Below are 13,115 nucleotides of genomic sequence, written 5' to 3'. Positions count from 1 at the left end.
CCAGGCGGAAGTGATGGTGCACCCGGTACAACTCAGTGTCAGGTTTCTTCATCAGTGGACGGTCTTGCATCTCAGGAAGCAGAGGCTATTTGGAGTTACATTGTCACCACTATATTCATGCAGATCCTACATTAACAACATTACGGTTCTACAGACTACCAACTTGCCACCCAAGAGTCTGAGTTATAAATCAAAAGCAAGTGAATGAAATTTTAAAAATAAAATAAAATCCCTACAACGCAGAAGGAGGTCATTCGGCCTATCAAGTCTACACTGACCTGCCGAAAGAAGGACCACTCTCCCACCCTATCCCCGAAAGCCTACCTGAATTGTACATCTTTGGACTGTGGGAGGAAACCGGAGAACACGGAGGAAACCCTCGCAGACAAGCAGAGAACATGCAGACTCCGCACAGTCACCCAAGACCAGAATCGAACCCGAGTCCCTGGCGCTGTGAGGTAGCAATTCTTTCTGATTAAATGGCATAACAGGCTTGAAGGGCTGAAAAACCTGTTCAAACATACCCACGAATGGCTAATTCTAGTAAAATTCTAGGATTCTCCAATTACTCACGGTCTTCTTCAAGGTTCAACATAACTTACTGAAGGTCAAAAAGATCAGTAAATGGAGTTACAGTACAGGTCAATTATGATATAACAATGGCAGAAATCTGGGGGCCTAAAGGGGCCACTTGTTTCTGTGTGCACGGCAGCACGGTAGCATAGTGGTTAGCACAATTGCTTCACAGCTCCAGGGTCCCATGTGCACTTCCCGGCTTGGGTCACTGTCTGTGCGGAGTCTGCATGTTCTCCCCGTGTGCAGGTTAGGTGGATTGGCCATGCTAAATTGCCCTTAGTGTCCAAAATTGCCCTTAGTGTTGGGTGGGGTTACTGGGTTATGGGGATAGGGTGGAGGTGTGGGCTTGGGTAGGGTGCTCTTTCCAAGAGCCGGTGCAGACTCGATGGGCCGAATGGTCTCCTTCTGCACTGTTGATTCTATGATTCTAAAATGTAAAAATCATTAATTTAATTTACAGTACACCTCTGAAACTGAATATGCATTCACTTAATTGGCAAATCAATATGGCTCAAGTTCCATTCCACATTGCTGATAATGCTCCAAACTAAATTTAGCAGATTGCAGCTGGAGTCGAGAGTTGACATTTAGGTTCAGAATGCTGAGTGTAAACAGTCACAGGCCATTAAAGGTCTTTGAAAGTGATGCATCTCAGCAGCTTTAAATGCAGTCCACGATCTGTTCGGAGGTGTTCAATGAATTGTAAACCATAAAATGAAACTTGTCAAGTCCTGGACATTTACTGCATGCAGCACCTAAAAGAAAAGGAGAACAAATTCAGGAAAACCCAGTTATTGGTAATGCAGCTCATCAGACGTAGGCTTATTATCTTGCGTTGTACTTATTTACATAAGTACATAAGAACTAGGAGCAGGAGTAGGCCATCTGGCCCTTCAAGCCTGCTCCGCCATTCAATGAGATCATGGCTGATCTTTTGTGGACTCAGCTCCACTTTCCAGCCCGAACACCATAACCCTTTAATAATAATTACTTATTGTCACAAGTAGGCTTCAACGAAGTTACTGTGAAAAGCCCCTAGTCGCCACATTCTGGCGCCTGACCAGGAAGGCTGGTACGGGAATTATTCTTATTATTATTATTTTCAGGCTATGGCCACTAGTTCTACTTTCACCCGCCAGTGGAAACAACCTGCCCGCATCTCAAAAACAATTCTCATGTTTTTGAATGATACCCACTTCAAAGTGAATTAGTTTTATATCACAGAAAAAGTGTGAAACTTTTCCTTCAAAAAGGGTAACAGGGAATTTTCAATTGCACAAGTGAATAGACCAGAGCATAATTTCATCCAATTTAAAACACGTTGAGGTACTGGGACAGGCTGGCAGAGAGAGAAAGGCATTTAGGCTTAAAACAGGAACTACGAAATAACGCCTTGGCAGGAATCGACACTGCCTGTCTACCAGACCACTCAAGTCAGCACAGAAACTTATTATCACTAAACAGAACTTTATGATCACCCAATTACAGTATTTATCACATTAACACAAATAGGCAAAATAAATGCTATGAATATGTAATTAACTTCGAGGCAATAGAGATCAACTTTGCAATAGGAAGAACGATAAACAAAGAGGCCATCAGGCTCCATAATTGACAAATAGCTGATCAAACAGGAGTGTTTCAAAGGACAATAGATCCTGATTAAATCACTCTGGTTAAACAGGAGCATCCTGTTTATTTCTATTAATGAGTTTACGTCTTGATGAGATGATAAAACTCAGGCCAGGCCAGTATGTATATCATGTCTCAGCACTAGCAGAACCTGGGTAAAAGAAGGGACATTGGGATACATAATCAGCAACGACCTGTGAACCCTGGGAGCAACCACTGCAGAAGAGGAACCCTGAACTCGAGAAGAAGATATTCACACAGAGTGATCGTAGCTTGGACTGCCTCATTCACGAGTGTGAGTAATTCCCAGATCTTAGTATTGTTATTTGAATGGAAATAACATGCAAGGACACAGGGAAAGGCCAGAGAATGGAGCAAAGTCAAACTGCTCATTTGGAGAGCTAGTGCAGACATGGAGGGCCGAATGTCCTCCTTCTGTGCAGTAACAATTGTGATTCTGATTCTGTGTGAATCTACAAAGCTGCCGCAGTAATCTTACAACAAAGAGGGGAGAATGCAATTGTGCAGTTACTGTCTGGAATGATTGGGAATTACTTCAATAAATATCTCAATATTAAGTCTGAAACTCAGTGCAGTATTTAATTCGTCAACAACATCTCCTTGTGCACACCTATTTCAATTTCTTGCCACGGAACAGATGGATTTGGTTATTCTTAAATCTTGCACATTTTCCAAATCTCAATTCTCCACCTCGCGACGTCACAAACATGAACTGCGTTCAGGTGGAGAATCAGATCTCAGGCCAAAACCGAGGTTTGCGCCTGCTGCCGATTCGAGTTTTGTTCTTCTCAAGCAGATATGTCTCGGGTCACTCCCCTAACCTCTAAATCATAACTTGCTCAAGTTATTATGCTTTTGAAAATTAGCGCAGAGAGATAGGAGCCGTCCCAGCCCTTGTAAAATTACATTTAATAAAAAACGACTCTAATGGATACCGAACTCTGTAAAACATCATTAGTAGTGTGTGCTTTATTTTTTCAAAAGGAGTTATTTTGTTTCCCAAAAAACCAAGGGTTCTAGAATCACGTATGGAATAATTGCCCCTTTACCCATTAAGCAAACTGTCTGAATAAAAATAGTGGGAAAAAGTCCCAGCGGAAAGTTTAATCCAAAACTCATTAAAACTTCAATTAAATCCAGAATATCATGCCATCAAAATTACTATTTTTGACAACCCACCTGCGCCTGACATCTATTTCATTCTTTTGACAAAACCTACTAGTTACAAAATGTGCCCTAGGCAGGAAAAAGAACCAACAATCCATTTGTTTTGATATTCAGAGCCCAAGTACTAGATCCTGCGCATTGCTTGAAATTTGTCATCCTTAAATTATCCTGATGAGTGCAAGACTAGAAACTTTGGCAACATGTCTCTGTATTGTCTGAAAATTACAAACCAAATACTGTCCCTGTATTACAAACACATAAAAACAGAGCATGAGTACGCCATTCGTCCCTTCGAGCCTGTTCCGCCATTCAATAAGATCATGGATGATCTGATAGTAACTTGGCCTACCCTCGCTAACCTTTCACCCCCTTGTTAATCAACAGCTGGTCGGCCAGCATCTGCGGAGAGAAACAGAATTAATGGGCTGGATTCTCCCATCCAGCGGTTATGTCCGCAGGATCCGTCTGGTCTTATGACCAGAAAGTTGGTGCCACCCCCGCACTGCTACACCGCCCGGTGGTGGCTGGCAGCTGTCCAGCGTAAAGCCTCCGGCTTTACTTGCGGATATGGCCGGGGAATGGCCACGTCCATAACCCCGCATGCGCACGGCGGCGGCCTGCAGCCGTTGCGTTGTGCAACATGTGAACCAGCAGAGGGCAGCAGAGCAGAGCTACTGATCAGCTGTTCTGGGGAAATTTGCATACGTGCAATGCGGTCAGCCTAAGTTGAAGGTGAACCTGCGAAGAAGACCCAAGGAGTTTGAGTAAAGGCAAGCAACCAGCAGAGGGCAGCAGAGCAGAGCTACTGATCAGCTGTTCTGGGGAAATTTGCATACGTGCAGTGCGGTCAGCCTAAGTTGGAGGTGAACCTGCGAAGAAGACCCAAGGAGTTTGAGTAAAGGCAAGCAACCAGCAGAGGGCAGCAGAGCAGAGCTACTGATCAGCTGTTCTGGGGAAATTTGCATACGTGCAGTGCGGTCAGCCTAAGTTGAAGGTGAACCTGCGAAGAAGACCCAAGGAGTTTGAGTAAAGGCAAGCAACCAGCAGAGGGCAGCAGAGCAGAGCTACTGATCAGCTGTTCTGGGGAAATTTGCATACGTGCAGTGCGGTCAGCCTAAGTTGAAGGTGAACCTGCGAAGAAGACCCAAGGAGTTTGAGTAAAGGCAAGCAACCAGCAGAGGGCAGCAGAGCAGAGCTACTGATCAGCTGTTCTGGGGAAATTTGCATACGTGCAGTGCGGTCAGCCTAAGTTGAAGGTGGTTTGTGGAGGGGCTGTCGGCAAGTGACAGTTAAACCCGAAACACTTTGTGAGTGTTTCCCACCCTACCTCCTCCTCTAACCAACCCCCCCACCCCACGGTGGTTGGGAAGCGGGAGCAGGGGCCTGTCGTGAAGGTGAGTGAGTGCCTTTAAATTTGCTTACCTTTCAGCGGGATCAGGGTTTGAGGTAATATCAGGTAAGCTCTTCCTTTCTTTTTCGTTTTCTTGTTTTTTTTTTAATCTAGAGGGGATGTCAGGGAAGGCAGTACAATGCTCCTCCTGCAGAATGTTTGAGGTGAGGGACACCGTCAGTGTCCCTGCTGATTTCATCTGTGGGAAGTGCACCCAACTCCAGCTCCTCAAAAACCGTGTTAGGGACCTGGAGCTTGAGCTGGATGAACTTCGGATCATTCGGGAGGCAGAGGGGGTCATAGATAGGAGCTTCAGGGAAGTAGTTACACCAAAGACTGGAGATAGATGGGTAACTGTAAGAGGGACTGGGAAGAAGCAGTCAGTGCAGGGACCCCCTGCGGTCGTTCCCCTGAGTAACAAGTATACCGTTTTGGATACTTGTGGGGGGGACGACTTACCAGGGGTAAGCCATGGGGTACGGGCCTCTGGCACGGAGTCTGTCCCTGTTGCTCAGAAGGGAAGGGGGGAAAGGAGTAGAACATTAGTAATTGGGGACTCAATAGTCAGGGGCACAGATAGGAGATTTTGTGGGAGCGAGAGAGACTCACGTTTGGTATGTTGCCTCCCAGGTGCAAGGGTACGTGATGTCTCGGATCGTGTTTTCCGGGTCCTTAAGGGGGAGGGGGAGCAGCCCCAAGTCGTAGTCCACATTGGCACTAACGACATAAGTAGGAAAGGGGACAAGGATGTCAGGCAGGCCTTTAGGGAGCTAGGATGGAAGCTCAGAGCGAGAACAAACAGAGTTGTTATCTCTGGGTTGTTGCCCGTGCCACGTGATAGTGAGATGAGGAATAGGGAGAGAGAGCAATTAAACACGTGGCTACAGGGATGGTGCAGGCGGGAGGGATTCAGATTTCTGGATAACTGGGGCTCTTTCTGGGGAAGGTGGGACCTCTATAGACAGGATGGTCTACATCTGAACCTGAGGGGCACCAATATCCTGGGGGGGAGATTTGTTAGTACTCTTTGGGGGGGTTTAAACTAATTCAGCAGGGGCATGGGAACCTGGATTGTAGTTTTGGGGTGCGAGAGATTGAGAGTAGAGAGGTCAGGAGCACAGTTTTGACTTCGCAGGAGGGCGGCAGTGTTCAGGTCTGTGGTTTGAAGTGTGTCTATTTCAATGCCAGGAGTATACGAAATAAGGTAGGGGAACTGGCAGCATGGGTTGGTACCTGGGACTTCGATGTTGTGGCCATTTCAGAGACATGGATAGAGCAGGGACAGGAATGGTTGTTGCAGGTTCCGGGGTTTAGGTGCTTTAGTAAGGTCAGAGAAGGGGGCAAAAGAGGGGGAGGTGTGGCGCTGCTAGTCAAGGACAGTATTACGGTGGTAGAAAGGATGCAAGATGGGGACTCTTCTTCCGAGGTAGTATGGGCTGAGGTTAGAAACAGGAAAGGAGAGGTCACCCTGTTGGGAGTTTTCTATAGGCCACCTAATAGTTCTAGAGATGTAGAGGAAAGGATGGCGAAGATGATTCTGGAAAAGAGCGAAAGTAACAGGGTAGTTGTTATGGGAGACTTTAACTTTCCTAATATTGACTGGAAAAGATATAGTTCGAGTACATTGGATGGGTCGTTCTTTGTACAATGTGTGCAGGAGGGTTTTCTGACACAATATGTTGACAGGCCAACAAGAGGTGAGGCCACTTTGGATTTGGTTTTGGGTAATGAACCAGGCCAGGTGTTAGATCTGGAGGTAGGTGAACACTTTGGAGACAGTGACCACAATTCGGTGACCTTTACGTTAGTGATGGAAAGGGATAAGTATACCCCGCAGAGCAAGAGTTATAGCTGGGGGAAGGGCAATTATGATGCCATTAGACATGACTTAGGATGTGTTGGTTGGAGAAGTAGGCTGCAAGGGTTGGGCACACTGGATATGTGGAGCTTGTTCAAGGAACAGCTATTGCATGTTCTTGATAAGTACGTACCAGTCAGGCAGGGAGGAAGGGGTCGAGCGAGGGAACCGTGGTTTACCAAAGAAGTGGAATCTCTTGTTAAGAGGAAGAAGGAGGCCTATGTGAAGATGAGGCGTGAAGTTTCAGTTGGGGCGCTTGATAGTTACAAGGAAGCGAGGAAGGATCTAAAGAGAGAGCTGAGACGAGCAAGGAGGGGACATGAGAAGTCTTTGGCAGGTAGGATCAAGGAAAACCCAAAAGCTTTCTATAGGTATGTCAGGAATAAAAGAATGACTAGGGTAAGAGTAGGGCCAGTCAAGGACAGTGGTGGGAAGTTGTGTGTGGAGGCTGAGGAGATAAGCGAGATACTAAATGAATACTTTTCGTCAGTATTCACTCAAGAAAAAGATAATATTGAGGAGGAGAATGCTGAGACCCAGGCTATTAGAATAGATGGCATTGAGGTGTGTAGGGAAGAAGTGTTGGCAATTCTGGACAAGGTGAAAATAGATAAGTCCCCGGGGCCGGATGGGATTTATCCTAGGATTCTCTGGGAAGCCAGGGAAGAGATTGCTGAGCCTTTGGCTTTGATTTTTAGGTCATCATTGGCTACAGGAATAGTGCCAGAGGACTGGAGGATAGCAAATGTGGTCCCTTTGTTCAAGAAGGGGAGTAGAGATAACCCCGGTAACTATAGGCCGGTGAGCCTAACGTCTGTGGTGGGTAAAGTCTTGGAGAGGATTATAAAAGATACGATTTATAATCATCTAGATAGGAATAATATGATTAGGGATAGTCAGCATGGTTTTGTGAAGGGTAGGTCATGCCTCACAAACCTTATCGAGTTCTTTGAGAAGGTGACTGAACAGGTAGACGAGGGTAGAGCAGTTGATGTGGTGTATATGGATTTCAGTAAAGCGTTTGATAAGGTTCCCCACGGTCGGCTATTGCAGAAAATACGGAGGCTGGGGATTGAGGGTGATTTAGAGATGTGGATCAGAAATTGGCTAGTTGAAAGAAGACAGAGAGTGGTAGTTGATGGGAAATGTTCAGAATGGAGTTCAGTTACGAGTGGCGTACCACAAGGATCTGTTCTGGGGCCGTTGCTGTTTGTCATTTTTATAAATGACCTAGAGGAGGGCGCAGAAGGATGGGTGAGTAAATTTGCAGACGACACTAAAGTCGGTGGAGTTGTAGACAGTGCGGAAGGATGTTGCAGGTTACAGAGGGACATAGATAAGCTGCAGAGCTGGGCTGAGAGGTGGCAAATGGAGTTTAATGTGGAGAAGTGTGAGGTGATTCACTTTGGAAAGAATAACATGAATGCGGAATATTTGGCTAATGGTAAAATTCTTGGTAGTGTGGATGAGCAGAGGGATCTCGGTGTCCATGTACATAGATCCCTGAAAGTTGCCACCCAGGTTGATAGGGTTGTGAAGAAGGCCTATGGTGTGTTGGCCTTTATTGGTAGAGGGATTGAGTTCCGGAGCCATGAGGTCATGATGCAGCTGTACCAAACTCTGGTACGGCCGCATTTGGAGTATTGCGTACAGTTCTGGTCGCCTCATTATAGGAAGGACGTGGAAGCTTTGGAACGGGTGCAGAGGAGATTTACCAGGATGTTGCCTGGTATGGAGGGAAAATCTTATGAGGAAAGGCTGATGGACTTGAGGTTGTTTTCGTTAGAGAGAAGAAGGTTAAGAGGTGACTTAATAGAGGCATACAAAATGATCAGAGGGTTAGATAGGGTGGACAGCGAGAGCCTTCTCCCGCGGATAGAGGTGGCTAGCACGAGGGGACATAGCCTTAAATTGAGGGGTAATAGATATAGGACAGAGGTCAGAGGTGGGTTTTTTACGCAAAGAGTGGTGAGGCCGTGGAATGCCCTACCTGCAACAGTAGTGAACTCGCCAACATTGAGGGCATTTAAAAATTTATTGGATAAGCATATGGATGATAAGGGCATAGTGTAGGTTAGATGGCCTTTAGTTTTTTTTTTCCATGTCGGTGCAACATCGAGGGCCGAAGGGCCTGTACTGCGCTGTATCGTTCTATGTTCTATGTTCTATGGTGCTGGCCGCACTCGGACCTGGCCTGCCAAAATCTGCTCCCCAGCCTCGCCACCCCAGGACCAGCCCCCCCCCCCCCCCCCTCCCCCCCGAGTCCCCCCAGCCTCCGCCGAAGTCCTCCCCTGCCATTGGAACGACTTCCCTCCCAACTGTGGCGGCGCTGGACTGCCAGCAAGCGAGGTCCCCGACCAGTATGAGCACACGTGTCGGGTACTTGGCCCATCAGGAGCGGAGCATTGGGGGAGGGCCTCAGGTGATGTCCTGAGGCCGTCCATACGGCATGCGGCGTATTTCCCGAATACGTCATTTTTGAGGGGGCGGAGCATCGCAAAAACGGCACCGCCCCTGATTCCGACGTAAACAGGGATTCTCTGGCCGATCGGCAAACGTGATTTCAGCGTCGGCGATTGGAGAATCCCGCCCAATGTTTCTGGGGGATGATCTTTCATCAGACTGGAAGAAGTTGGAATTGTAGTAGGTTTCCAGGTCAAATGGGGGCGAGGGGTAATGAAGATTTGTGATGGGGTGGAGGACTGGAGAAATTAAACGAGAAAGGAATTGACGTTGTAGGGCCAGAGTGGTAATTGGGACCAGTAAAGAAACAAAAGATGTGTCTAGAGGAGGTGTGAATGGCTACATGAAGAAGAACTGCAGTCTTAAAAGCAATAAAAAAGTAAGATTAAATCGTAAAACGTACAAAGAAAAGGAAACAAAATTGTGAGCAAAAACAAGACAAAAATCACAGAACTCAAATGTTGAGTCTTGAAGCTTCAAATTGCCGAATTGAGAGATGATTTCACCCAATTCCTTCCTATTAGATAGCCATTAGGTAATATATTACCCAATTAGCTTATAGTTTGGTAGAATCAAGTATTGTGGATAACACAATTGCTTTACAGCTCCAGGTTCGATTCCATCTTGGGTCACTGTCTGTGCGGAGTCTGCACATCCTCCCCGTGTGTGCGTGGGTTTCCTCCGGGTCCTCCGGTTTCCTCTCTCAGTCCAAAGATGTGCAGGTTAGGGGGATTGGCCATGATAAATTGCCCTTAGTGTCCAAAATTGCCTTGAGTGTTGGGTGGGATTACTGGGTTATGGGGATAGGGTGGAGGTGTTGACCTTGGGTAGGGTGCTCTTTCCAAGAGCCGGTGCAGACTCGATGGGCCGAATGGCCTCCTTCTGCACTGTAAATTCTATGATAATCTATGAAATAGGGACATCCACACTTTTTGTCTTGTACTCATCAGGACATCTGCATACAAATGTCGCATGTCCATGCATTCCACCTTTTCCAGTTCAAGACAAGCTTGGGAGACAGCCATTCATTCCCCATGGCAATGCCTTGATCAGAGTGGATCTGCCTGGTTTGAATTTGGCAGTTAACTGTTCGCTGCTGCATTTTCCATGGCAATGCCTCTACCAATCAGAGTCCATTTGCCAACCAATCAGCAATCTCTTCTCATGAAGTATAAATTGTTGCTCCCTTTACATTTGGTATTCTTGTGAATTATCTTTAGGACTGTCAGATGAGAAGCTTTGACAATTTATGTTTCTTTTAAGCAATATTTATTCTTCTGAGAGCGTTTGTTTTGAACACTTACCATAACCCCCCGTTCTGTTCGCACAGATCATGGCACCAAAAAGCTTTGGGTAATATTTTTGGATTCTTTTAATAGCCTTCTGACAAGCTGTGGTTGGTTCAATCCCCATTCTCATATATTCCACTGCTTGGTAACTAAATTGAGACAAAAACATCAAAGTGTCCACATTAAAAAAAGTCAAAAGCAAAAATCATTCATTTTATACAACAATCTTACCAAGTATTTTTGTCGGCAGATCAAGCAATATTTAATCGGTGAAATAGTTTTTCAAATGCTAAATGATTTTAATAAACACACATCAGGCACTGTTCATTTCTGAACCACCGCAATATATGCAGCATAGTGAACATCGTGGTTATACTCATCAGGAAAGATTGATCAGGCTATGCTCTTCAGGAAAGAGAAGACAGAGGTAAACTTAGGGAGGTCTTCATGACTATGAAAGGGTTTGATAGGAAAGACCCAGAAGATGTTTCTATTCGTGGACAAGACCAGGGGCTGGATTCGTCGCAGCCAGGCGCCAAAATCGTGGCCGGCACAGGGGCGAAGAATCCACTTTCACGCCGTAATTGGGCCCTGCGCCGGACCGATTCTCTGGACCCCGTAAATCGGCGTGACCGCGGAGTACGCCACGCCGCAGGGGGTGGGAGGGTCATTGCCAGAGGCCCACACAGCAATCCTCCGCTCCCGACCGGCCGAGTTCCTGACGGAGTGAATAAACCGATTGCCGGTTGGGAAGCTGGCGTGGCGGCTGCGGACTCAGTCCGTGGCTGCCCTGGTTGGGGGCGGGGGGATCGGAGGCCAGGGGGTCTTAATAGGCAGCCGGAGATTAAATCTGCACGGTTTCAGGCTCGGGCGCGCAGCCGATCGAGAGTGGGGGGGCTCTCTTTTCTCTGTGTGGCTCCGCAGTCCGAGCTCGCCATGGACCTCGACGCGGTCGCTGGAGGTCGCCACCATGCACGTGAGCGAACTCCAAATCGAAAGTGCGGGGGCCCGTATCCGCAACTAAAGCTGTTTTCTCTGGGTCATGCAGATTAGCGGGTCAGAACAGTAATCGTTCCTATCAACATGGCACTGTGAGAATCAAAACGGACGTTGTAATGTTGAAATTGGGTGGCAATTTATGAATGTAAGTGCTGTTCGAATTAATTCGAACGTCTTAAAGTCGAGGACTACCTTTCGTTGAAAGGCCAAGGGCAACATCTATTTCCTAGACTGGGACTGTACTCGTTGGAATTTAGAAGGATGAGGGGGGATCTTATAGAAACATTTAAAATTATGAAGGGAATAGATAGGATAGATGCGGGCAGGTTGTTTCCACTGGCGGGTGACAGCAGAACTAGGGGGCATAGCCTCAAAATAAGGGGAAGTAGATTTAGAACTGAGTTTAGGAGGAACTTCTTCACCCAAAGGGTTGTGAATCTATGGAATTCCTTGCCCAGTGAAACAGTTGAGGCTCCTTCATTACATGTTTTTAAGGTATAGATAGATAGTTTTTTGAAGAATAAAGGGATTAAGGGTTATGGTGTTCGGGCCGGAAAGTGGAGCTGAGTCCACAAAAGATCAGCCATGATCTAATTGAATGGCGGAGCAGGCTCGAGGGGCCAGATGGCCTACTCCTGCTCCTAGTTCTTATGTTCTTATAATGATGGAATAATTGTGGTATTGTTGTAATAGGTTGTGTATTCTACAGGCCAGCAGAAGGAACAAAATTTCATGACTATATTCTAAATCTGATGATCCCTACTCCCGAAATGCTCTTCCACTGAAATATGCTTCAACTGGAATAAAAGGCTCAGCACCAACATTGATACAAAACCGGCCGAGTGACAGGAAACAGAGAGTCGTTATGAATGGCTATTTTTCTGGAGACTTCCGGTGATGGCGGGCAGGAGGCAGCCGCACACTGGTGGGCTCCTGTTCGGGAACGGAACTTTTGGGGTCTTAACGCCCGGTCCCAGGGGCAACGGAGGCTGCAAAAGCGGTAAGAAGGCACAGTAAGGTGAAATGTCCAAGTTGGGGAAAAAAACAGCCGTGAAAAAAGTGGTTAATGAAAGTCCGCCGGGGAGTGGAAAGGTCAGTGGGGGGACTGCAAGGAAAGCGGAGGCTGGGGCACCAAGGGTTGGCCGCATTGCTCACGGCGTAAGAAATGACCAAGGTGATAGACGTGGAACTTGAAAAACAGTTCACAAAGCACATGAAAGCGATGAAAAAGGAGATGGGGGCAGTATTGAAAGTGCTGGTGGAGGAGGTGATTGCCCCGGTGAGGGCGGCGGTATCGCGGGCAGTGGCGGAGGTGCGGGAGCAAGGTGAGACACTGAAGGAAGTAGAAGAGGCAATATTGCAGCACAGTAATCAACTCACCTCGATGGGGAAGGAGTTGCGGAAGGTGATAGAGACCAACAAGGGTCTGCGAGCCAAAATGGAAGATCTGGAAAACAGATCCAGGTGGCAGAATCTGAGGATTGTAGGTCTTCCTGAAGGGTTGGAAGGCCCGAGGCCGACGGAGTATTTTGCCACAAAGTTGGCGAAGCTATTGGGGGAGGGGGACGATCCCTCCTGATATGAACTGGATCGGACTCATCGGTCGTGGACGCCTATACCAAAGGTGAGTGAGCCGCCAAGAGTAGTGACTCTGTGTTTCCGTAGGTACTGCGTGAAGGAGAACGTCCTGTGCTGGGTAAAGCAGAAGCGGGTGGTGCAG

General features: G+C 47.1%; 1 protein-coding gene across 1 annotated transcript in view; it reads right to left on the bottom strand.

Annotated features, from left to right (window-relative positions):
• Positions 1 to 1,004: 1,004 nt before the first annotated feature.
• LOC119970700 (N(4)-(beta-N-acetylglucosaminyl)-L-asparaginase-like) overlaps positions 1,005 to 13,115 on the bottom strand; it is a 31,153-nt gene continuing 19,042 nt past the window's right edge. Inside the window, exons 8-9 of the mRNA XM_038805752.1 lie at positions 10,412 to 10,545; positions 1,005 to 1,331 (exon numbers count right to left, since the gene is read on the bottom strand). Coding sequence (XP_038661680.1) covers positions 1,237 to 1,331; positions 10,412 to 10,545 — 229 coding nt within the window. The 3' untranslated portion in view covers positions 1,005 to 1,236. The remainder of the gene's footprint in view (positions 1,332 to 10,411; positions 10,546 to 13,115) is intronic.

The sequence above is a fragment of the Scyliorhinus canicula genome, chromosome 8 (genome assembly GCF_902713615.1).
Source record: "Scyliorhinus canicula chromosome 8, sScyCan1.1, whole genome shotgun sequence".
Classification (NCBI taxonomy): domain Eukaryota; kingdom Metazoa; phylum Chordata; class Chondrichthyes; order Carcharhiniformes; family Scyliorhinidae; genus Scyliorhinus; species Scyliorhinus canicula.
The sequence above is the reverse complement of the archived record's forward strand: the minus strand, read 5'-3'. Positions and strand labels throughout refer to the sequence as shown.